Source organism: Salvelinus namaycush, chromosome 15 (genome assembly GCF_016432855.1).
Source record: "Salvelinus namaycush isolate Seneca chromosome 15, SaNama_1.0, whole genome shotgun sequence".
Taxonomy (NCBI): Eukaryota; Metazoa; Chordata; class Actinopteri; order Salmoniformes; family Salmonidae; genus Salvelinus; species Salvelinus namaycush.
In genome coordinates, this window is record NC_052321.1 from 13839837 (window position 1) to 13864261 (window position 24425).

General features: G+C 41.6%; 1 protein-coding gene and 1 pseudogene across 1 annotated transcript; both read left to right on the plus strand.

Moving 5' to 3' along the window:
* The first annotated feature begins 2744 nt into the window (after positions 1-2744).
* LOC120060211 (cytochrome c oxidase subunit 7A2, mitochondrial-like) lies at positions 2745-7520 on the plus strand. Its single transcript, XM_039009362.1, has 4 exons — positions 2745-2889; positions 5463-5552; positions 6867-6951; positions 7290-7520. Exons 1-4 carry the CDS (start codon positions 2872-2874, stop codon positions 7343-7345), a joined length of 249 nt encoding a protein of 82 aa, XP_038865290.1. The 5' UTR covers positions 2745-2871; the 3' UTR covers positions 7346-7520.
* A 4222-nt stretch (positions 7521-11742) lies between these two features.
* Positions 11743-24425, plus strand: part of LOC120059780 — a 76132-nt pseudogene continuing 63449 nt past the window's right edge.

The following is a 24425-nucleotide window of genomic DNA, read 5'->3' on the forward strand; positions in this document are numbered from 1 at the left end:
ATCTTTTGCTTTATATTCAATGTTAGTACTTTAATGTGTTTGGGACTCCAGGAAGAGTAGCTGCTGACTTGGCAGCAACTAATGGGGATCCCTAATAAATACAAATGTAAAATGATACAAAATATTTGATCGTTACACTAGCACCAGTCTACAAGAGTCCAGACTTCACACAAAGCAACCAATGAGCAGCGTGTGAACATATTGCAGCAATTTCCGGTCGTCTCTAATTACTACAGCCACAAAGTCATAGTTATGGCTAAACCTCACCTCTTTCTACAATTTATCTTCTTAAAATCTGATTTGAAACCTAACACTAACCACACTACTAACCGTATTCATTACCCTAACATTGAATTAAGACCAACATTTTTATTTTGTTTTCATAAATGTGTACGATTTGGGCTTTGTGGCTGTGGTAGCCTCAGCGTGATTCTGGGGGGTATGGCAACGCTAGACTATGGCTGTGTTAACAAATGACAAAGATTATGGATTTTCTGACAAGATATGTCTCTCCGCCATAACAATGGGAGTCGTTGTCCGCAAAGCGGCACCGCTGGATGTCTAGCTCCCGCCTATCCTTTCTTTGAATTGGTGGATACAATTTAAGGGTTTTATTGGCATGGGTAACATAAGTCTACCTTGCCAAAGCAAGTGAAATAGATAATAAACAAGAGTGAAATAAACAATAAAATATGTACAGTAAACATTACACTCACAAACGTTCCAAAGGAATAGAGACATTTCAAATGTCGTATTATAGCTTTATACAGTGTTGTAACGATGTGCAAATAGTTAAAGTACAAAGGGGACAATAAATAAATAGAAATATAGGTTGTATTTACAATGGTGTTTGTTCTTCACTGGTTGCCCTTTTCTTATGGCAACAGGTCACAAATCTTGCTGCTGTAATGTCACACTGTGTTATTTCACCCATTAGATATGGGAGTTTATCAAAATTGGATTTGTTTTCGAATTCTTTTTGGGTCAAATCAAATCAAATCAAATGCTATTGGTCACATACACGTGTTTAAAAGATGTTATTGCGGGTGTAGCAAAATACTTGTGCTTCTAGCTCCGACAGTAAAGTAATATCTACCAAGTAATATCCGACAATTACACAACATATACCCAATACACACACATCTAAGTAAAGGAATGGAATTAAGCCTATTTAAATATATAGACGAGCAATGTCAGAGAGTCATAGAATAAAATACAGTAGAATAGTATAGGATACAGTATATACATATGAGATGGGTAATGCAAGATATGTAGACATTATTAGTGACTAGTGTTCCATTTATTAAAGTGGACAGGGTCTGTGTAATCTGAGGGAAATATGTGTCTTTAAATTGTCATACATTTGGCAGGTTAGGAAGTGTAGCTCAGTTTCCACCTCATTTTGTGGGCGGTGTGCACACATTATTGTAATCGTTTTATTAATTTCGATGAGGGTTGGTGACGTCAACCGCCTGTATTCAATGGAGAGAGATGCTATGCTACTAGCCTTTGTGGAATAATTCAGACATAACTGTAAGGAATAAGTCATTGTTCTACCCCAGCTGGCATGAGAGGAATATTGACTTTGTTCTTGATGTTTTTGACAACAAGGGTAATATTCTCACATATGAACAATTTATAACATTGAAAGAGTTTCCAATACCTTTCAGAGAGTTTATTTCTGTGATCAAAGCCGTTCCCAGTGGTCTAACTACACTAATGAAAACTCATCTTAGCTTTGGTAATGATCACAAAGTTTATCCAGAACTCAGATTGGAAGGCGTGGGCTTACTTGAGAAATCTTTTTGTAATAAATATATAAGACAAATTCTTCATTCACAAAACCAACTTACACCGAGAGGAAAGTTTTTCTGGAACATGCTTATTCCTGACATTGTCTGGAGAAATGCATGGTTAAGGCCTTACAAATATTGTATACCAAACAAAGTTAAGGAAGTGCACTTTAAAATTTTACATAAGATATATCCATGATATCTATGATATCCAAATTTGTGGCAATTGATATCTGCGTTTTCTGTGAGAAAGAACGTGAGAATCTGTCTCACTTATTCTTTGAATGTAAATTTGTGTCAGAATTTTGGGAAAACCTTGCAAAATACTTATTTACCATTATGAACACTACCTATGTTTTTGACATGAAATATATAATATGTTACTATTGCAATGATAACAAGACAACTGAAATTATTGTGATTTTTAAAAATTCTTGTTGCCAAATACTGCCAAATACTACTTGAATTTAACTATTTTATTAAAACATTAACCCTTGTGAACAATAACAAGAATAACATTTTTCTAAATCATTACAATAAGATTTTTTTCAGAGTGATTACAATTGCACTAGAATAGTTTAAATAGTTTTGTATGATATAAGAATGTAAATTGTTGACCTGTATTAATTTTTTTACAGATGCTATGCTACTAGCCTCAATTCATGAATATGCATAGCCATCTCGAGACAACTCCCATATAAGGTGTTTTTTCTCAGAGTTGTCGGGATGTCACGTGTCCTTATTATATCAGTACACTCGTAACATGTTAAGCATTACGGAACTTCCATTATATCAAATGAACCTCACTTAGCAAATAAGCCATTATTTTGGGGGGACCAAATTCAACTCTCATTGATTTCCATACAAAAACTCATTGCTTGGTGGGCGAAACAACGGAAAAAACGACACCTGCTGGAGGGAGACAGATTTTCTGCCGAGTTGGGCCACTCTCACCGTCTTCCTCTCTAGTGACTGACAACTGCAATTTATTCGCCATAAAGAATCTTGGGATATCACCGGAAGCACAGTAGCTAGGTTTTCAAAGTGTCCTTGTGCACTCACCTAGAAGTTTACCAAAATGTACAGACAACTTATGGTAAGCGTTCAATTATATATTCGACCAATTGTTATGTATTTGTGTACGCTATTCGATGTTATATTTTTTGGCCACTGCCGTTATTTGACATGCCTCCTCAAGTGAACTCTAACTAAGCTACCGAGCTATGTTGCTAAGCTAGCGTGTAACGTTAAACGTTGACTAACTAGCCTTTTTTATCAGGGTAGTTGGCTTACTAGCAAGCTATCACCTGATATTTTACACTTGCTTGACAATCAAGTTAGCCTTCTGATCTAAACACATAGCTGTTTGTATACAGTATATTGTTAACCTAGCTAGAATAACACATGCTAGCTACTTGGTAAGCTAACTAAATGAGTAGTAAGTTATCTAGCTAACTACATAGTAGTTATTCAATCAGCTAAACCTAGCTTGCCACGTATTCTCTTCCACAGTCTTGAATTGTCATCCACAAGTGTAAAGGTCGCATAGGTTAGCTAGGAAAATTCTGACTAACTCTATCTAACTATCCAAGTGTTGTAAAAGGTGGCGTTTGCACGTACACTTGTCATGTGAATGGCAATTTTTTGGAACAGGGTTTACGTCATCTGACACTTAAAGATGCGCTACGCAGAAATCGCTCCACTATTTCCTGGTTGCTAAAATTCTAATAGTTCGCCTAATTTCAGTTTGTGACAAAACAAGCAGTCATTGTGTGAATAATAATTGTACAATCTAAACCGATATGAAATATATTTTCCATTACTAAAAATATTGTATATTCATCTGTTTGAAGCTGGTGTAGAAAACCGAAAATAAAAGACGTAGAACCTTTACCACGGGAAGCATAGACATAGTACACACAGAACAGATCTACCGCTTATTAGACTTGCTTTCAACTTGAATGAATGATCTATAACTAAATGTGAATTTGGTCAGGTAGCCCAAAAAGTTACATTGTAGCTTTAATTTATGTGTGTGGAGGATAATGGTGATTTCAAGACAACTGGGAACTTTTAATGCAAATCATGACGTCAATGATCTTCACTTCGGAAAGTCGGAGCTCTAGAAAGATGCCAGAGTTTCCGACTTGGAATTACGAGTTGACGTTCAAAAATATGTTTCCCAGTCGGAGCTTGTTTTTCCCCCGACTTCCCAGTTGTCTTGAAAGTTTGGAAGTCTGAGATTTCCGAGTTACCAGTGGTTTTGAACACGGCATAATTTATGCTCAACTGTCTAGAATCACAGCTAGCTACATGGCTTTCTAATGGACCAATTCTGTTGGCTAGATCTACAGTATCTAGCAGAAGAAGTACATTATACAGTATATATACACTGTAATGAGTAGGTGTGTCCAAACCTTTGACTGGTACTGTTGTGGACACCCCTTCAAATTAGTGGATTTGGCTATTTCAGCCACACCCGTTGCTGACAGGTTTATAAAATCGAGCACACAGCCAGGCAGTCTCCATAGACAAACATGGACAGTAGAATGGCCTTACTAAAGAGCTCAGTGACTTTCAATGTTGCGCTGTCATAGGATGCCATCTTTCCAACAAGTCAGTTTGTCAAATTTCTGCCCTGCTAGAGCTGCCCCGGTCAACTGTAAGTGCTGTTAATGTGAAGTGGAAACGTCTAGGAGCAACAGCAACTGAGCTGTGAAGTGGTAGGCCACATAAGCTCACAAAACAGGACTGCCTAGTGCTGAAGTGTGTCGTTCCTAAAAATCGTCTGCCCTCAGTTGCAACGCTCACTACAGACGTCGGAACAATAACTGTTTGTCGGGAGCATCATGAAATGGGTTTCCATGGCCGAGCAGCAGCACACAATGCCAAGCGTCGGCTGGAGTGGTGTATAGCTCGCCACCATTGGACTCTGGAGCAGTGGCAACGCGTTCTCTGGAGTGATGAATCACGTCCCAACATCTGGCAGTCCGACGGACAAATCTGTGTTTGGCGGATGCCAGGCGAACGCTACCTGCCCGAATGCATAGTGCCAACTGTAAAGTTTGGTGGAAGAGGAATAATGGTTTGGCTAGGCCTCTTAGTTCCAGTGAAGGGAAATCTTAACGCTACAGATGCTATTGACATTCTAAACGATTCTGTGCTTCCTGCTTTGTGGCAACAGTTTGGGGAAGGCCCTTTCCCGTTTCAGTATGACAATTACCCCTGTGCACAAAGCGAGGTCCATACAGAAATGGTTTGTCGAGATCAGTGTCGAAGAATTTGACTGGCTTGCACAGAGCCCTGACCTCAACCCCATCGAACTCCTTTGGGATTAATTGGAACGCCGACTGCTAGCCAGGCCTAATCACCCAACATCAGTGCCCGACCTCACTAATGCTCTTAGCAAGTCCCCGCAGCAATGTTCCAACATCTTGTGGAAAGCCTTCCCAGAAGAGTGGAGGCTGTCATAGCAGCAAAGGGGGGACCAACTCTATATTAATGCCCATGATTTTGGAATTAGATGTTCGACGAGCAGGTGTCCACATACTTTTGGTCATGTATTGTAGCTAAAGCAAGGTTATTAGTTAGTGCACATGTAAGTACTTCAGTAATCATTTCCAGTTCATTTATTTTTATGCATTTCTTCCTGATCACCTATATGTTTAGAGTCTTCGGCAGCTGTCCAGCCGGACTATCTCCAGTAGTGCCCGCAGACAAGTTGACAACATGGTCAAGGAGAAGCAGAAGCTGTTCCAGGTAAGCTCTGGGACCAGGACCGGCAGATGGCGATGGAGTGGAAATGTGGAATGGAACACCTCTCTACCGAAGCTCAAAGACTGTTTTTAAAAGTAGAAGTTGACAATTCTGTTCTGGTTTTGTTTACCTAATTTTGACAGTCAACATTTGTGTTCAGTCTTGTTTGACTAGTAATGGTGCAGTAATGCTAAGGTTAAAGTTTGCACTTTATTCTCAGGTTCTGGAAACATAATCTTATTTTCCCACCATTGTAGCCTGAAAGATAAGTATTTATGATGTTTGCTCATAGGTTCACTCTTAGTTTGGGCTGGGCTGACTAATTTTGCATGCAGCGTGATATGCAAACAGCTGATACGACTTTTGATCAGTGCTTTGCTGAATCTTGCATAACACGCAGAGGATGTCCATAGCTGACCTGCCCTGCTTTAAAATCCTGTTGCTAAAGCAATGATTGCTTTTCTGCATTTTTTTTTCTTTTTTTACTCCTTTTTTCTCCCCAATTTCGTGGTATCCAATTGGTCTTGTCTCATCGCTGCAACTCCCGTACGGACTCGGAAGAGGCAAAGGTCGAGAGCCATGCGTCCTCTGAAACACAACCCAACCTAGCCGCACTGCTTCTTGACACAACGCACATCCAACCCGGAAGCCAGCCGCACTAAGGTGTCGGAGGAAACACCTGGCGCCACAGGAGTCGCTAGTGCGCGATGAGATAAGGATATCCCTCCCGGCCGAACCCTCCCTGACCGGGACGATGCTGGGCCAATTGTGCATCGCCCCATGGACCTCCCGGTCGTGGCCGGCTGCGACAGAGCCTGGGCTTGGAACACCCAGAATCTCTGGTGGCACAGCTAGCACTGCGATGCAGTGCCTTAGACCACTGCACCACCCGGGAGGCTGTTTTTCTGCAATTTGTTGTTGATTTTCATCTTAGCCTAAGAAATTCCTGATCCTTTTAAGGTCATAATGTTCATGGTAAGTGTTTCCGTTTGTATTAGGTTAGGCTGTAATATGTCGCAAGCAGAACTTTGCTTTCCAATAAGTATAAATCTTATTTTTTTCTCCACTTTTACTTGTTTTAATTGCAGTTATAAACATCTCACAAAGTAGTTGGGGCTATTGTAGTGCAGTGTGTGTTGATTAAGGAAATATTCAACATATTCAGGTGGTGCAAAAGTGCTTAGACCATTTAAAATACGGCCACCACCCAGACCGAACCATTTAGTTTGTGATTCATATATGTTGCTATGAAGGGCTTCTTTGCGTAGCTCTGAATATCATTTATAGGCTAATTTACTCTTCTTCCTGTTTACACAGGCAGATAACGGCATACCAGTCCATCTGAAGGGAGGAGCCAAGGATGCTATTCTGTACAGGGCAACGATGGCCCTTACAGTCTTTGGTAAGTATGCATTACACTGAAATTGGCTATATAATGTTGTACAGCCCTGATATGACCCTCCTTGAATGTAACATTGATTGTAAGTGCTAATGGAATTTTTACAGCATATGATCAAATAATATAGATCAAGTCTAACTACAAACAATGGAGTCAAATACCAGTTTCTCACATTTCCTGCAGTTTTTTTTGTTTTACCTTTATTTAGGTAGCATTTAGATATTTACCTTGTCAGCTCGGGGATTCGATCTTGTAACCTTTCGGTTCTAGTCCAACGCTCTAACCACTAGGTTACCTGCCGCCCCTATGCCTGTTATATAAAACATCTTTCTCCTCCACAGGAAGTGGATTTGTCGTCTATGAACTCCTCAATGCAGCAATGCCCAAGAAGGCATGAGTGCCCTTGTCCATTTCCATCCCTAAATCAATCTTCTCTGTTGTACAGATGTATGATCTGGGAGATTTTTTTGGGGTCCTGTCAATAATGCCAATTTGTTTCATGTATGGGATCAATATTTATTGATTGTTCAATGAATGTACCATAGAGAATAAAACAACCACAATACAAAGTATTATCCATGTGAATGTTGTCATTTCAAAATCTCAATACATCTGATATAAACAGTTATTCTGTACCTAAAAAAAATATATACACTGCTCAAAAAAATAAAGGGAACACTTAAACAACACAATGTAACTCCAAGTCAATCACACTTCTGTGAAATCAAACTGTCCACTTAGGAAGCAACACTGATTGACAATAAATTTCACATGCTGTTGTGCAAATGGAATAGACAACAGGTGGAAATTATAGGCAATTAGCAAGACACCCCCAATAAAGGAGTGGTTCTGCAGGTGGTGACCACAGACTACTTCTCAGTTCCTATGCTTTCCTGGCTGATGTTTTGGTCACTTTTGAATGCTGGTGGTGCTTTCACTCTAGTGGTAGCATGAGACGGAGTCTACAACCCACACAAGTGGCTCAGGTAGTGCAGCTTATCAAGGATGGCACATCAATGCGAGCTGTGGCAAGAAGGTTTGCTGTGTCTGTCAGCGTAGTGTCCAGAGCATGGAGGCGCTACCAGGAGACAGGCCAGTACATCAGGAGACGTGGAGGAGGGCAACAACCCAGCAGCAGGACCGCTACATCCGCCTTTGTGCAAGGAGGAGCAGGAGGAGCACTGCCAGAGCCCTGCAAAATGACCTCCAGCAGGCCACAAATGTGCATGTGTCTGCTCAAACGGTCAGAAACAGACTCCATGAGGGTGGTATGAGGGCCCGGTGTCCACAGGTGGGGTTGTGCTTACAGCCCAACACCATGCAGGACGTTTGGCATTTTCCAGAGAACACCAAGATTGGCAAATTCGCCACTGGCGCCCTGTGCTCTTCACAGATGAAAGCAGGTTCACACTGAGCACATGTGACAGACGTGACAGAGTCTGGAGACGCCGTGGAGAACGTTCTGCTGCTTGCAACATCCTCCAGCATGACCGGTTTGGCGGTGGGTCAGTCATGGTGTGGGGTGGCATTTCTTTGGGGGGCCGCACAGTCCTCCATGTGCTCGCCAGAGGTAGCCTGACTGCCATTAGGTACCGAGATGAGATCCTCAGACCCCTTGTGAGACCATATGCTGGTGTGGTTGGCCCTGGGTTCATCCTAATGCAAGACAATGCTAGACCTCATGTGGCTGGAGTGTGTCAGCAGTTCCTGCAAGAGGAAGGCATTGATGCTATGGACTGGCCCGCCCGTTCCCCAGACCTGAATCCAATTGAGCACATCTGGGACATCATGTCTCGCTCCATCCACCAACGCCACGTTGCACCACAGACTGTCCAGGAGTTGGTGGATGCTTTAGTCCAGGTCTGGGAGGAGATCCCTCAGGAGACCATCCACCACCTCATCAGGAGCATGCCCAGGCGTTGTAGGGAGGTCATACAGGCACGTGGAGGCCACACACACTACTGAGCCTCATTTTGACTTGTTTTAAGGACATTACATCAAAGTTGGATCAGCCTGTAGTGTGGTTTTCCACTTTAATTTTGAGTGTGACTCCAAATCCAGACCTCCATTGGTTGAGAAATTTGATTTCCATTGAAAGTTTTTGTGTGATTTTGTTGTCAGCACATTCAACTATGTAAAGAAAAAAGTATTTAATAAGAATATTTCATTCATTCAGATCTAGGATGTGTTATTTTAGTGTTCCCTTAATTTTTTTGAGCAGTGTATATACTTTGTCTATAGCAATTCTGTTTTTAGCTGTGATTGTGAACATGAACCAATAGATAAACCATTATATGGGACAAAAGCCCCTGGGCCTATAGGATAATGGTTACTTCTGCTTATGTAGTTGACTTTCAATGCTCTGCCCAAAATGTATTTCCTGCTTTTAAACACTAGAGGCCCTCACTGATCATGATATGAGGGACATTTTATCTAGGTAGATTTGATTTGAGGAAACTGGAATGACAATTTCTGATCCATGAAGATCCATTCACCATGTTTACAATCATCCTAAGAGGTGACACTGCCTCAATGATACCCAAGCTGTTCAAGGCTGTTGATATGGGCTAATTAACCAGAAGACAGACCTATCAGTAGCATCGCAATATTTTTCCTATTCCTTGTTTTAAACCTGGACGTTTTACTTCATATTATGAAGCTTGTCTTACCTTGCTTCAAAGTAGCCTATATCCAAAACCCCACCGTAGAAACTTGGAGGCAATTATTTTTATAGACTTACTCGTATGCGTTCCCCTGTTCTATTGGTTTATGTCAACGTTTTTTCATTGTATAGCAGATAAAGGCATTATCCTAATCATATTATCAAACATGATAGTTGTTGCATCTTTAAGTCCCCCCTCTTTCTAACAGATATTTACATATCTGTCCACTTGCATGTGCGGTGCGCATTTTAGAATGGTGTTTTCCCGCTAATTGCATTTTGGAATATCCATGCATAGGCCAACTGCAGTGTGTACATTACTGCCCCTAAAATGTGAATAAATAATAGTTTATCAATATTTTAAGCTAGACATTCCTATCCTTTCCATCAGTCCTATTAATTTATACGACATACATGTCCACTATTCCACTTTGATATGTAACAGTTGGGATAAAGAAGTGAATAATAAGAAGAAAATAAGTGGGTATACCCTCCGATACACCACTGGGACTACCTGTCCTGTACAATTACTTAATCAAGTGAAATTGTACTAAATAAGTTATATATTTTATTGTTTGCAGTTCTCATTAAATGTAGGACCGTGTCATTGCGTTTTAAAATCGGTGGAATTGTATATGTGTACAAGTTACCCGCAGGTAGTCTAGGTTGCCCGGACGACTGCATATATTCTCCGAGAGATCCACAAGAAAATCCACGAACGGGTCGTTTGGATAGTAAATTCAAGTGGTTTTTATTGATTGAACAAATACTTTCACTGAAATAGATAGTAAGTAGACCGTTTAAAAAAAATCTAATATAGCCTACATTTGAATTTCCTCAGGGTTGACTGGCTATATAGACTGTGACTCACATTATCCCTATTAACCCGTTATAGGCACTTAGAACAGAAGATCGTGATGTGCCAAAGGAATGCAGAAAAGAATGCACTTTCCAGAAGTGTGTTCCCACTGGTGGATGTTTCATATATCAAACCATGGCAAGGTTTACCGGTGGACTTTCGTAAGAGTTTGCGCGGTAAAATGAGAGTTGGGAACAGCCCCCTATTAAGTAGCAGATTGTGGAAAGATTCTACCCACTTGGACAGAGACTTCTTTCTTGGACATCTGCTGTTGGAGCTTCCAGTAGCCAGCTAGAGGAGAGAAGGGTACACCCAGAGCTCCTAAAAGTTATCTATTAGTTTCTAGAGGGGGAGTCTTCAACGAGACTGCATTTACATTTTTTTATTTTATTCTGTCAGAATTGACCAGGTGAGCTACAAATATTTTATTTTATCCTGCTGTTGATTAGAAATAATTCAAAATTTATACAAAATAAATGCCTTTCAATGAATAAGACATTGTGCTAATCTGTATGTGCTATTTATGCGTTTTTTCAAAGACCTGTATGGATACAGGAATGCAAAGATGAATTTATTTCTGGGAATAACTGCAAGATTAGTGATTTTTTTCGCGGTAGTTAATTCTTCAGGTTATAGTTTGTCCATAAAGAAACACATCTATGTTGGATTATTTCTGGACCCAGTGTGGAATCAAGAATTATACTGTATGAGAGTATGCGCATCGAAGGAGAATAGTTTAGCCAAAGTAATCAATAAATTAGTTGATAATTGGTAAAACTTAACTTTAAGGCAATGATACATTTGCTATTGGGCACATTGTTTTGGCAAAAGTTTTTTATTCTACATAATATATATACTTTTATAATATATGGGCCTAATCTATACAACAGGTTGAACTATGATTACATTATTTATTAACAGTGAGTGAACAAAATCATTTTTTAGACTACTTGTGCTTAATAACAATATAGTTCAGAAAAAAAGTGATTCTATTTTTTGAGATAACCATGCATAAGGTGACAGAAGTTAGGTCGTTAAATAGGCCTACTTTTTTCTCTCTTTTCATTGAACCAAATTTTGCCAGACAGTGGTTTAGGTAAATTCCTCCACTGGCAGATGCCCTTTCAGTCAGGGAAATGTAATCTATTCCCTTTCAAGGGCTCGTGACTTTCTGTCCACACTCTTCCCAACGCTACACTAAATGGGTTTGAAAATGTTTATGCAACTCTCTTCTCAGATTGATTCATGTGCTGCTGACCCATAACGTCTAAAAATGAAGATAAGGCTGTCGCTGGCGGTGGCTGCCTTTGTTGCAGTGTTATTCTCCACAATTGAAGCTCAAGGTAAATGTCCCTTCCCCCTATCCCTCCTGCCAAACCTTTTCATATACCCCTCAACTCTCTCTCTCTCTCTCTCTCTCTCTCTCTCTCTCTCTCTCTCTCTCTCTCTCTCTCTCTCTCTCTCTCTCTCTCTCTCTCTCTCTCTCTCTCTCTCTCTCTCTCTCTCTCTCTCTCTCTCTCTCTCTCTCTCTCTCTCTCTCTCTCTCTCTCTCTCTCTCTCTAGTTGTTTGATTACAGTGTTTAGGATGTAGGGGTTTTATTGTGTGTGGACATACTATCACATGGAAACAACCCTGATGCATTGTACAGTATGATTAATAAAATGATACCCAGTTATGTGTGTATTGTGCTTGTTTTGACTTGTCCTGAACCTCTTCTCTTGTTCTGTAATGTATTATGAGTTATTTCAGAATACTTACAATTGCATTAACTCAATCTTGGTACATGTATATAATATATTCTAAATTCGTTTTTATAATTATGATAGGACATATACAAACTCTGTCATGAAACCATAATCAGGAAATGTCTCCAACTATGCCAATGAGAAATCAGGGACTCTGATATTATGTCGTCAACAGTCATCTGTAATACCCAGTATGTGACATTACTGTCTCAACAGTTGGATCTGACTTTTATGTTGATGTCAGAGTCCTCACAGGGCTCTGAAACCATCATGTGTAACCATAGTCGTATTGATGTTATGGTTCGGTAAAAGAATCCAGGACACAATTGTCATTCCTTCATTGAAAATTGGATAGGATTTTTTTTTCTTCTTTCAATTATGTGTTCTTAAACAAAAGTACACTAAAAAGAAGTAAAACGAAAATAATTTCATGGTTTAGTTATACCCCTCTGTAATTATGTCAACTAAAATTAAGTTACATTAGCTTTTCTAGATTTGAGTATTTCTCATATTTCGATCGCCAAACAAAATAAGTGGTCATGACATGATCATTTGTAGAAATGTGAGATCATAGTTTCAATATCCCTGATGTTCAAAACGTGAGAATTCAATTCTTATAATGTTTTTTTGAAGTGTAAAAACCTTTTCCGACCAAAGACAAAAACCCAAAATGGAAAGTTCTGATTATTTCCCCTGAAAGCTTTTTTGGGGAGTCCAATGTCTACTCCCATATATCTTCACTAACGGAATGGAAATATGTAATATGAGAATCGCAAATTAATCCTCAGACAGGGCAAAGACAAAGAGAATGGGGCATTCTCGAAAACGTTGAGTTGCAATCCATATGGAAAGTTAATATGTAGTCATTTTTGTCAGTACATGTTGCGAAATTGCTTTGGCATCCCTTCTGCCTCTTTTGGAGAGTCATAGCTCTTTCCTCTGAATGACTGACTGGCTGTAGACTAAGGTTACTGACAGTAGCCAGAGTCTGGCTCATGGGGAAGGCAGAGGTGTCCTCTGGTCAGGCAGGTTGCTGTGATTTGCATCCACACCTGTTGAGGGAACTTGACTGAAAGATATCCACCAATGTTTATTGTGATTGTTTTATATCTTCAATGATTTTTTTCAATGTCTTGTTTTAGTAAAGTACGTTATAATGCAAGATGAGAAGATTGAACAGAAAATGTGCGCAGTAACAACTCTGTAACAACTGTGTTTCCAACTATTTGCGACTTTTTCTACAAAGATGCTCAAACAACTTGAGTAAAGTGACACAGCTCTTTGCTCTTGTGAGTGAAAACAACCTCCCTACCCACTTTCCTTACCCAACTTCCCCCTCCATCTCCCCTCCCCATCTCCCCTTTACTCAACTCCCCTCCCTACCCCCAAGTGGGTTTATTTATTCTTGTTCAGAGACTTTCTTGGAGACATGAGGGGAGCTTTCCCGGGCCCCCTGAATTGATGTCAGGTTGGTGATCCTCCTTTACTGTGTACCAATAGCAGCTTAGCTCAGGTCCTAGTTGTTGTCCGCCTGTGCATTCAGTGTGTCCTGAGCTGTGGCTTTCTCAGTGGGTATTTTACAATGATATTCTTGCATCCCATCCCACTGCCCTTCCTCAACAACTTGCATGCCACCCACCTGCTGACATGGTCTGCAAGGCCAGCCTTAGCATGTATGTCTTCATCACATACTCACCATCATCATGGACTATAGTATGTAGTATATAAGAAGTGCCTATACAGACATAGGCTAGAGGAGGAAGAGGCACTCCTACAGCACCTCACTTCGTAGATGTTAATACTCTTACATTCTCACAGTTCTAGCTATCTTGTTATTCTGTTTACCATCAAGTACATGTTTATATGTCCAAACACTTTTGTTTCCCATTTAACTGTACTCACATAAAGGTGAAAGGTCACTCAACACTCAGCTGATCTAAATAGGTTGCATGTGAACCCCAACTGAGGAAGAATATCATGTTAAAATATGTTTATTATCTCTGTGTGTGGTCCGTCATGTACATGGAAACTTTCATCCAATTTGTCAAGTTGTTCTAAACAACTTTCTCATGTACATGTGCATGGTGCCGTGGCAGCCAGCTCAATGTGGACACGCGTGTTGTTGTCAGATTGCATCTGTTGTTGTTTTATTCTTTTTATTTTCAATATATTTGTAAATTATTTTCCTCTGTATCTCAACTCTCTCTTCATTTTGCCTGTGTAAGGCAAGCAGTATCCCAGCACCTCATGCCATCTTGTTCCCTCTGCCAATGAAAAGAACGTACACAACAGTCTCCCGTGACACATTGTGTATTCTTTTTGCAAGGTTTGCAATGGATGTATGCCAATGACTTGTGCTAGAGTCTCTAAATATACAAATACTTTGTCAAAATATGTATATATACTCTGTATATATAACATGTGTTAAAATCAGCAAATGCCATCAACATTACCTGGCAATCTTGACTCCATTGTATAATCAGTAACGTTGGAATGAAAATGTTGTTGTACTTGTGTGTTGTTCCAATCAACTCCATGACTTGAGAGCAACCTGTTGGTGCTGGTTGGTTGGGCATGCGTGGTAATGACTGCACTCAGCATGTATTGGATGGTTCACTCAATGTTTGTCCTTAGGGGAGTTTTGTGTGGAGTTGTTCTGTATTAATGTTGTTTACTCCAGACTTCCGGTGCTTGAGTTGCTGACTAGGGTCACCTGGTTGTGCAACTCAAACAAATGCCATTTTGTTTTCCAAAATGGCTTCTCACACTTTTTAAATGTTGTTGTAAGTTTATTTTTTGTCACATTTACCATGGATGTGGGTTTTTGTCTCCCTCAACAATGAACGTCTCAACTTCAGTCATGAAGTGTTTATCGTTGGGTTAAATGTGAATGCTTGATATAAAATGCCTTGCTGAAAATACTTGATCAACACTTATATACTCATACCCATGTTTTGCTTACGTGTAAGTTAACATCAGTTCCTCTTTTGTTTGCAGTGGAGCCCCCCTCAGACTTGAAATTTAAAATTCTAAATGAGAACACAGTGCAAATGTCATGGAGAAAACCATCGCACAGGATACAAGGCTACAGAATACAAGTTGTATCGGATACAGGTTCGTATTTATTGATCTCATCCGTTAATTGACGTTTGCCTTACTAGTTATAGCTTTTCATGCCAAGCTGAATGATAATTTGCACCAATGCTAATGGCAACCCATTCTCTATATACCAGATGAACCAGCCAAAGAGTTGAACCTCCCTGCCACTGCTACAAAGACATCTATCACAGACCTGACTCCTGATCTGGACTACTCAGTGTCCATCATCTCCTATGATGGCACAGAGGAGAGTATACCCATCTTTGGCCAGCTCACTAGTAAGTGCTCAATATTCAAATCAAATCAAATGTCATGTGTCACCTGCGCCAAATACAACAGATCTAGACCTTAAAGTGAAATGCTTAAATTACTTAAAAATAAGTTGAAATGTAGCAAATAATTAAGGAGCAACAATAAAATAACAGTAGCGAGGCTATATACAGGGGGTTCCTGTACAGAGGGTTCCGGTACAGAGGGTTCCGGTACAGGGTCAATGTGAGAGGGCACCAGTTAGCCGAGGTAATTGAGGTAATATGTACATGTAGGTAGAGGTAAAGTGACTATGCATAGATAATAATCAGGGAGTAGAAGCAGTGTAAAAATGTGGGGTGGGGACAATGCAATTAGTCCTGGTGGCCATTTTATTAACTGTTCAAGAGTCTTATGGCTTGGGGGTAGAAGTTGTTAAGAAGCCTTTTTGACCTCGACTTGGCGCTCCGGTACAGCTTGCCGTGTGGTAGCAGAGAGAACAGTCTATGACTAGGGTGGCTGGAGTCCTTGGCAATTTTTTGGGCTTTCCTCTGACACTGCCTGGTATAGAGGTCCTGGATGGCAGGAAGCTTGGGCCCCATGATGTATTCTGATGCTGTTACAAGGTTAAAAATAACTTGTGTGAAAAGTCAGATGGCTTTCCTAAAAGCCTGATGTGGACTGATATCAAAAGGGTTTAACCTCAGATCAGATCACTCAGCCATAGGAACAATGGGCCAATTACATAGTTTCAAGCCTCCAGCTGTCTATGGTGTAGCTGCCAAGTGAGATGAAAACATAAGATTTTTAATGGAACAACTGAGAGTTTATAGCGTTAGCTTCTAGACACATCAGAAGAAGGAAATCACATGTGTTTATTGAAACTTTAATAATTTATAGCTAATGAACAAGGAAAAATATGTTTATATATGTGGTTGATATCCCATTGAAGAGGCTTGATTATGTGTTGATTGTCTTAGATTTATACATGGCATATGGCACACAGGATGTCATGATAACAGTTCAAGTTCTCTTGTGTTTCAGTTCAATCCAGTAACACAAGTGGAACAGCAAGGAGACCTCAGACTTCAGATGCAATCAGTAAGTATGTTTATCTCAATGTCAACCAATCCCCTCTATGCCCATTGCCTGTCCACATAGCTGTACCATTTTTTCCAGTACCTTTTTTGAGTTTTTCCATGAACTTCCATCATAATCATAATACTTTTCCCTGGAATATTTTCCTCAGCCTCAAATACCCCTTCTGTACTGCTGAGTTGTCACAGTGTGAGCAGACAGGTGGACCGACAGTGGCTGAGAATGTACACTGTAATTCGTAATTGAAAACAGTCTTCACATTGAGGCAAACGGGTTCCTTTTGTGCCCCCATAATCCAATGAGAGGGATGACGTCACTGTCATGCCAACTCTGTGCATGTCCATCCTTTAAATTAAATGTTGAAAGAAGTGGAAAGGATTACTGCTCTGACCAGAAGTCCTTTTACTGGAGTTCTTTGCCTCTCCATGAGTCCAGTCTGTGGATTGACAGGGAGACACGCTCACTTTTCCCCACTATGTACGATTTTGGTGGAAATTGAAACAGAAGTCCCGGAAAAAAATCTGGTAGAACGCTCTTAGCGCTCTCACAATTGACCTAATTGTCCTGCTAAATCCGTAGAATATTTTATGTTTTATCAAGAAATCTTCAAAAGGTGAGAATAACAAGATGTGAGAAGCACATACGCATAAAGAGTCAAATAGACCTAGGGGATCTAAGATTCAAGACATTCATAGAAGTCCTGCCAATTATTGCATCTTGGATGTTCCAGAGAATCTGATGGATCTGTGATTTAAAAACCCACTAGGGTTTGAAAACATAAAACCGAACAATACCGTTGAACGTTTCAGTGTTTATTTGGTCCATAAAACCACATTTTTGTCTTCATGACTGTTGGAATGTCATCTGTCAGATATTTTCATTATATGCACCAATTTCATGCACCAATCTGTCAGATTGTGTTCAGACAATTAATTGTGTTTCCTCTCTCCCCATCCCCATCTCCACCCCTCCAGAGTGTTCAGTCAATGCCATAGCAGACCTAGTCTTCCTGGTGGATGGCTCCTGGAGCGTTGGCAGGGAAAATTTTAAGCACATCCGCAGCTTCATCAGTGCCTTGGCTGGTGCCTTCGACATCGGAGAGGACAAGACCAGGGTGGCCGTGGTCCAGTACAGCACAGACACCCGCACTGAGTTCCCCCTCAACCGCCACTCCAAACGAGGAGAGCTTCTCAAAGCCATCAACACCCTGCCCTACAAGGGAGGAAACACCATGACAGGTATACGTGATAGGTGTGACTAAACAGCCTACTTGGACATGTTTGATCCCTTACAGTGAGTGCATGGATATCCTGTAGATCATTTGTAAATTCTTGTTGGACCGAATCCTAACTTGAGATCTGTGTGTGTAACAAGAACATTGGTGCAAATCTTCCATTTTATGTTCTGTTTCCGTGCTTGTTCTCAAGGTAGGCTTCTGCCCACAGACAATAAATGTTATCTTACGCTGAAAGATTTTAGGTAACACTATTTTCTTAAAGGTAAATTATGTTACACTCTGTCTCTAGGGGATGCCATGGACTACCTGCTGAAAAACATCTTTACGGAGGCGGCTGGCGCCAGGAAAGGCTTTCCGAAGATAGCCATGATCATCACAGACGGAAAATCCCAGGACCCAGTGGAGGAGTATGCTAAACGACTCAGGAACATTGGAGTGGAAATATTTGCCTTAGGTACTGCTCTTTCTTGAGAACATCCTTATAATGCTTTTAGTTTGTGTGTGCCTGGAGATTCTGTAATGGCTGATGTCCAGAGTACTCCATTTCTCAGGCTAATTTCTAAGATGTTTTTCACAATGTAGGCATCAAAGGAGCAGATGAGGATGAACTGAAGGAAATGGCCTCAACTCCCCACAACACACATGTCTACAATGTTCCTAACTTTGATGTGATCAAGGCAGTGCAGAAAAAGCTCATCACTCAGGTGTGCTCCAGTGTGGAAGACCAGCTCAACTCTCTAGTGAGCGGAGATGATGGTAAGACATTATATATGATGGTAAGACATTATAGATGATGGTAAGACATTATAGATGATGGTAAGACATTATAGATGATGGTAAGACATTATAGATGATGGTAAGACATTAAAGATGACGGTAAGACATTATAGATGATGGTAAGACATTATTGATGACGGTAAGACATAGATGATGTATTACATCACATTTCCATTGTTTGATTTAAATCTTCACCTATTTCAAGTACATTGTCAGAAATAGGTATGGTCAATGTAACAAATCAACAACTTTGTAACTGTAAATGTATTGTTAAAGTGTTGCCTAACCAAACTACATTTGTTCTGTCTCTAGTGGTGGAACCGGCCTCTAACCTCCAAGTACTTGAGATCTCCTCTAAGTCCATGAGGGTGACGTGGGATGCCTCTCTGGGGGAGATCACAGGCTACAAGCTGACTCTGATGCCCATGATGGCTGGGATGAAGCGTCAGGTGGTATACGTGGGGCCCACCCAGACCTCCGTCAACGTCCGGGACCTGTCCCCAGAGACTGAGTACGAGATCAGCCTGTTCGCCCTGAAGGGTCTGACACCCAGTGATGCTGTCCTGGCCATGGAGAAGACTCAGCCTGTCAAGGTGTCATTGGGTGAGATAACGCTCTGTAACAGCATATCAGTGATCCACTCACTCACTCTCTCACATACTAACTCACTGAAAGTTTACTTAGTTGCTATGTAAAAGAACAACCTATTTCATAATGTAGACCATATAGAGATGACATCTAATGTATTTTCCACCCCAGAATGTTCTCTTGGAGTGGACGTACAAGCTGACGTGGTCCTGCTGGTCGATGGTTCCTACAGTATCGGATTACAAAACTTTGCCAAAGTCAGAGCTTTCCTAGAGGTCCTGGTCAACTCCTTCAACGTTGGGCTTGACAAGATCCGGCTCAGCTTAGTCCAGTACAGCAGGGACCCCCACACCGAGTTCGCCCTGAACACCTATAATGACATTGCTTCAGTGGTCAAGGCTGTCCGGACATTCCCTTACCGCGGAGGCTCCACCAACACGGGCAAGGCCATGAACTACGTCAGGGAGAAGATCTTTATCTCCACCCGAGGTGCTCGAACCAGCGTCCCACGTGTCATGGTCCTCATCACAGACGGCAAGTCCTCGGACTCCTTCAAGGACGCGGCCACCAACCTAAGGAATATAGATGTGGAGATCTTTGCCGTAGGGGTGAAGGATGCTGTGAGGTCAGAGCTGGAAGCCATTGCTAACGCCCCAGCAGCGACCCACGTATACACTGTGGAGGACTTTGATGCTTTCCAGAGGATCTCCAAGGAGCTCACCCAGTCCATCTGCCTGAGGATCGAACAAGAGCTCCTAAATATCAAGAAGAGGAGTGAGTAGCCATTTAACATACAGGCAATTCCATGGTAATAGAACAGTGCTGAGACTCAGAATTTTCCCTTTAAAATGTATGTTAAACAAAAAGCAATGATTGTAAAGTTAAACAAACCATACAACTCTATGCACAATGACTATTTTTAACAATTTCCACTGAAAATTGTACAAAAACACATTTACTTGAAGATCACTGCAGATGCAAAGTTTGGTAGCAGAATGACAGCACAAACAGCACAAACTGTAATTATGTTACCAAACTTAGCATCTGCAGTGTTCTTAATGTAAACGTGTTTTTGTAACATTTTCAGTGGACATTGTTGATAGTAGTTCTTGTGCATAGAGTTGTATGGTTTGTTTAAGAATCATTGGTTTTTGTTTGACATGCATTTTAAAGTGGAATTTCTGAGTCTCAGTATTAAATGCCCGTACCCTTTTAACAAAGGGCTGGGGGTTTTCCAGCTCTGGTCATGTGGTCAACAAAAACTCCTAGCCCTACTCATTACACATACCCCTGTTTGAAGTTTAGCATGCTTACTCTGGGCTGTACTGTACCTGTAACTATAGCTACATAACCATACATGCGGGTTACTTTAGTGGCAGCCGCTAAGTGACCTCGAACTCTGTATAGTCCATTGTAATCAGTTATTTGTGCTGTGGTAAAGCAGGTCAGAACTGTGCTACTGCAATAGTGATATCATAATGTAACTACATCTCCACTACACAAAAGGCTGAGTAATAATCTGAATCTATTATTACCCTTGCCTTGGTCTGTTTCTTTCTCCCCAGCTGGCTTCTGGTCAGGCAGACACAAGCGAGGTATTCATTGTCAGGGTTCTCCCCAGGATTTTTTAACAAGGTGGTGCTGCTGAGAACACCTGGAACTGCCATTTCCTGCAATCTAGAGCAAATAAATACTCAAATAGGGTGTGGTGCCTGGCCTTAAATGATAACAAATAAAGAAAATAAATAATTAAAGAAATATATAGTACTTTTATTTTTATTTTTACATTGTGGTGCAGCCAGTCAGCGCAGTGCCCTTCTTGCATTATTTGGGGAGAACCCTGATTGTTTTATCTCTCCCTGACTGAGCATGCTGCCTTCAAAATATCACAAAACCATATGCCTGCATCTCAGGGGAGCTCGTTGAACCATTTGTTATCGTTTACTGTTTTTAAACACTATAGCAACTGACTGGGGACCCTCTGTTATTCTGACCTAAATGTCCTTCCAATTCAAAGGCCACCCGTCTCTGAAAGTCAACAGGACTTTAGATAGTTTTCAACACCACAGTAGCAGGACATCAGTTTATCTGCTGCACTTATTATCAGTAATGATCCCCCTTTTCCAAGAACACAAAACAATTAGCCATTGGCAATGTCCTGGGGTTATTAATATGAATGTGTTGCAATCTTGTCGGCTTAATGCATAATGCTAGCATTCAGTACGAGGAGTGTTTCCTATGACCAAGACACTCATGGAAGATAAATGGTCAAATATGGATCTGTGAATGATGTTGAATGAGTTCAACTCATTGGTTCCGTTCCAGCTTTTCTGAATGAATAAGATAGACACCTCTGCTTGGCATTATCAAAAGCCAAGCGATGACATTTCCTGTGAGTACAAAACACAAACCAGTCACTTAATTGTGTTTTATCCCTCTCGTCAGGTCTGATTGCACCCAGGGACCTGGAGTTCTCTGAGGTGACGTCCAGAAGCTTCCGTGTCACCTGGACAACCGATTCCACCAATGTCATGTCCTACTTGGTGCGTTTCCGTAAGGCAGAGGACATCACTGGGGACTACATCTCCCTGGCTGTGCCAGCTGACACCACCAGCGCCATCCTTCCACACCTCACCCCCTTCACCACCTACGAGGTCAACGTGTTCGCCCAGTATGACAAAGGAGACAGTTTCCCTCTGTCAGGGGAGGAGACCACTTTGGAAGGTAAGGGGTTAAAAGCATACACATTCAGGGGTTTCACAGCATAATCAAGTGAAGAGATACAGTACACTCTTAGAAAAAAAGGTGCTATCTAGAACCTAAAATATTTCTTCTGCTGTATCCATAAGAGAAACTTTTGAAAAACTCTTGTTGGTTCAAGTTTAGAACCCTTTTGGTTTAGAGTAAAACCATTTTGGGTTCCATGTAGAACCCTTAGAGGATTCTACATGGAATCCAGAAGTGTTTTTACCTGGAACCAAAAAGGGTTATCCTATGGGGACAGCCAAAGAACCCTTTTGGAACCCTTTTTTTCTAAGAGTGTATATGTTATAGTGCTTTTGCTTTTTCTCACAAGTTTATGTTTCTCACAAGTTCAATAGTTTATACAGAAGGCTGGATGTGGAGTCTTTGTCCTTACAAATTACATTGACAAGCCACTGCTAAACAAAACCTAAACATTCTTCTTTCCAGAACGAGGGACGGTGCAGGACCTGAGTGTGTCTGAGGAGACCACGGACAGTTTCCGGGTGTCGTGGCTGGCGGCGCCAGGGCCCGTGGTGAGGTACCGGCTGTCCTACATCCCCGTGACAGGGGGAGGAGAGGTGCTGGAGGCCCAGACCAACGGACCTGACACCACTATCGTGCTCCAGGAGCTGTTCCCCATCACCACCTACCGTGTGTCTGTGTCTGCAGAGTACACCTCCGGCCTGGGAGAGAAGATGCAGGTCGACGGAACCACCAAGGAAGGTCAGTCAGTTAACCAGCGTGGCTGCTAACATTTCAATTCCTTACCTATAGCTAAAGCAGTTTATACTGTACATACATGTTTGTCCTTTCCCTCTCAGTCCGTGGTTCTCCCCGTGATCTCCGTGTCTTCAACGAGACCGTGTCCAGCATGAAGGTGTCATGGAGGGCCGCTCCCGGGAATGTCCTCCAGTACCGCGTGGCCTTCAAACCAGCCGACGGCACCGGGGAGAGGAAGGAGATAGCCGTGAAAGGAGACACCACCGTGGCTCTGCTAAAGAACCTCCAGCCTGCTACTGAATATGAGCTGTTTGTCAGTGCCCGCTACACCTCTGGGCTGGGAGACCAACTCCTGGGTACAGGCACCACCGTAGAAGGTACAACTCTTATGTTTGTTATAACTGTCTGCTCTTTGGCTGCTTTGAAGGGGTTGTGTTTCAGAGAGAGAGAGAGAGGGAGACAGATAGATAGAGGGAGAGAGGGAGACAGATAGAGACTGTGAAATATGACTTAAGGCGATATTCATTGTCTTTGTTTTTGGAGTCGAACATCAGCATTTTTTTCAATGTGTCATGGTGTAGGATGTCAGTCTAGAAAAACATACTGCCCTAGAAATCCTTCCTAGATATCTCAGGATACCTCTTCTCTGACTGAGTGTTAAGGGAAACTCTGTAAATGCTGGAATATTGAACTTTATGTAATTCCTGTGACACAGACAGACTGTAGGTTAGCTCTACTTTATTGCCCATGAAGCAGGGAGAGCTGGAAATGGGTGGGGGTACTCTCGTAAACCTAAAACACTCCTGAGTACAGCCAACACATGCCATGCTAGACTAGCTCATGCAGTTTTACACACTCCGGGGACATATGGGTTATTTTAGATTATTTTATGTGACACATTCAATATCACTTTAAAGGAAAATACCACTCAAAATCTTTTGTTATTCGTTTCATTAGTCCGATACAGTCCCAAAATGTTTTTCATGTCGGTAATCAAGTTTTTGTTTTGCCAAAATATATATTTTTGTGGCATTTTCATTCAATGATTTTGTAAACCATTTGGAATAGCAATGCTGCTGATCAGAGACGGCTTACTCTGCTAACTGGGCTCCTCAACCATAGACCTTGATGCATACATAAGCCTATGTCTTCAAGAATGTTAGCCAAAATGTACCAAATCCATTGTAGACTACACCCCTCTTCCTAAGACTGAGGGATAGTATTAGAAGGTTGTTCAGGACTGACATGCAGTGAGTTAGTGTGAGGGACATCTGTTAGTGATATAGGTGTTTCAGTAGGCAGCCATTCAGGCCAGGGCAGCAGGAGGTTATGGTCTGGGTCACGCTGGTCTGGCTGCTAGGGAGCCCAACAATAACAAAGACCACTCTATCCCACACGCCAGAACAGACACGCCCCCACAATCCATTCTGCTCGTGGCAGCCCAATCATAGGTCTCTGGACAGCTTTATGACATTAGTAGAGTTCTGTCCCGGAACGTCTTTGATCAGGGTGGTCTAGAAGAGAAAGCTCTGAGGATGGGAGGCCCAACTAGAAGGATGAGAGGGGAGGGGATGGCCAACTAAGAGGACTGGGGTCTGGGAAGGGGAGAACCAACTAGGGGGACTGGGGTCTGGGAAGGGGAGAACCAACTAGGGGGACTGGGGTCTGGGAAGGGGAGAACCAACTAGGGGGACTGG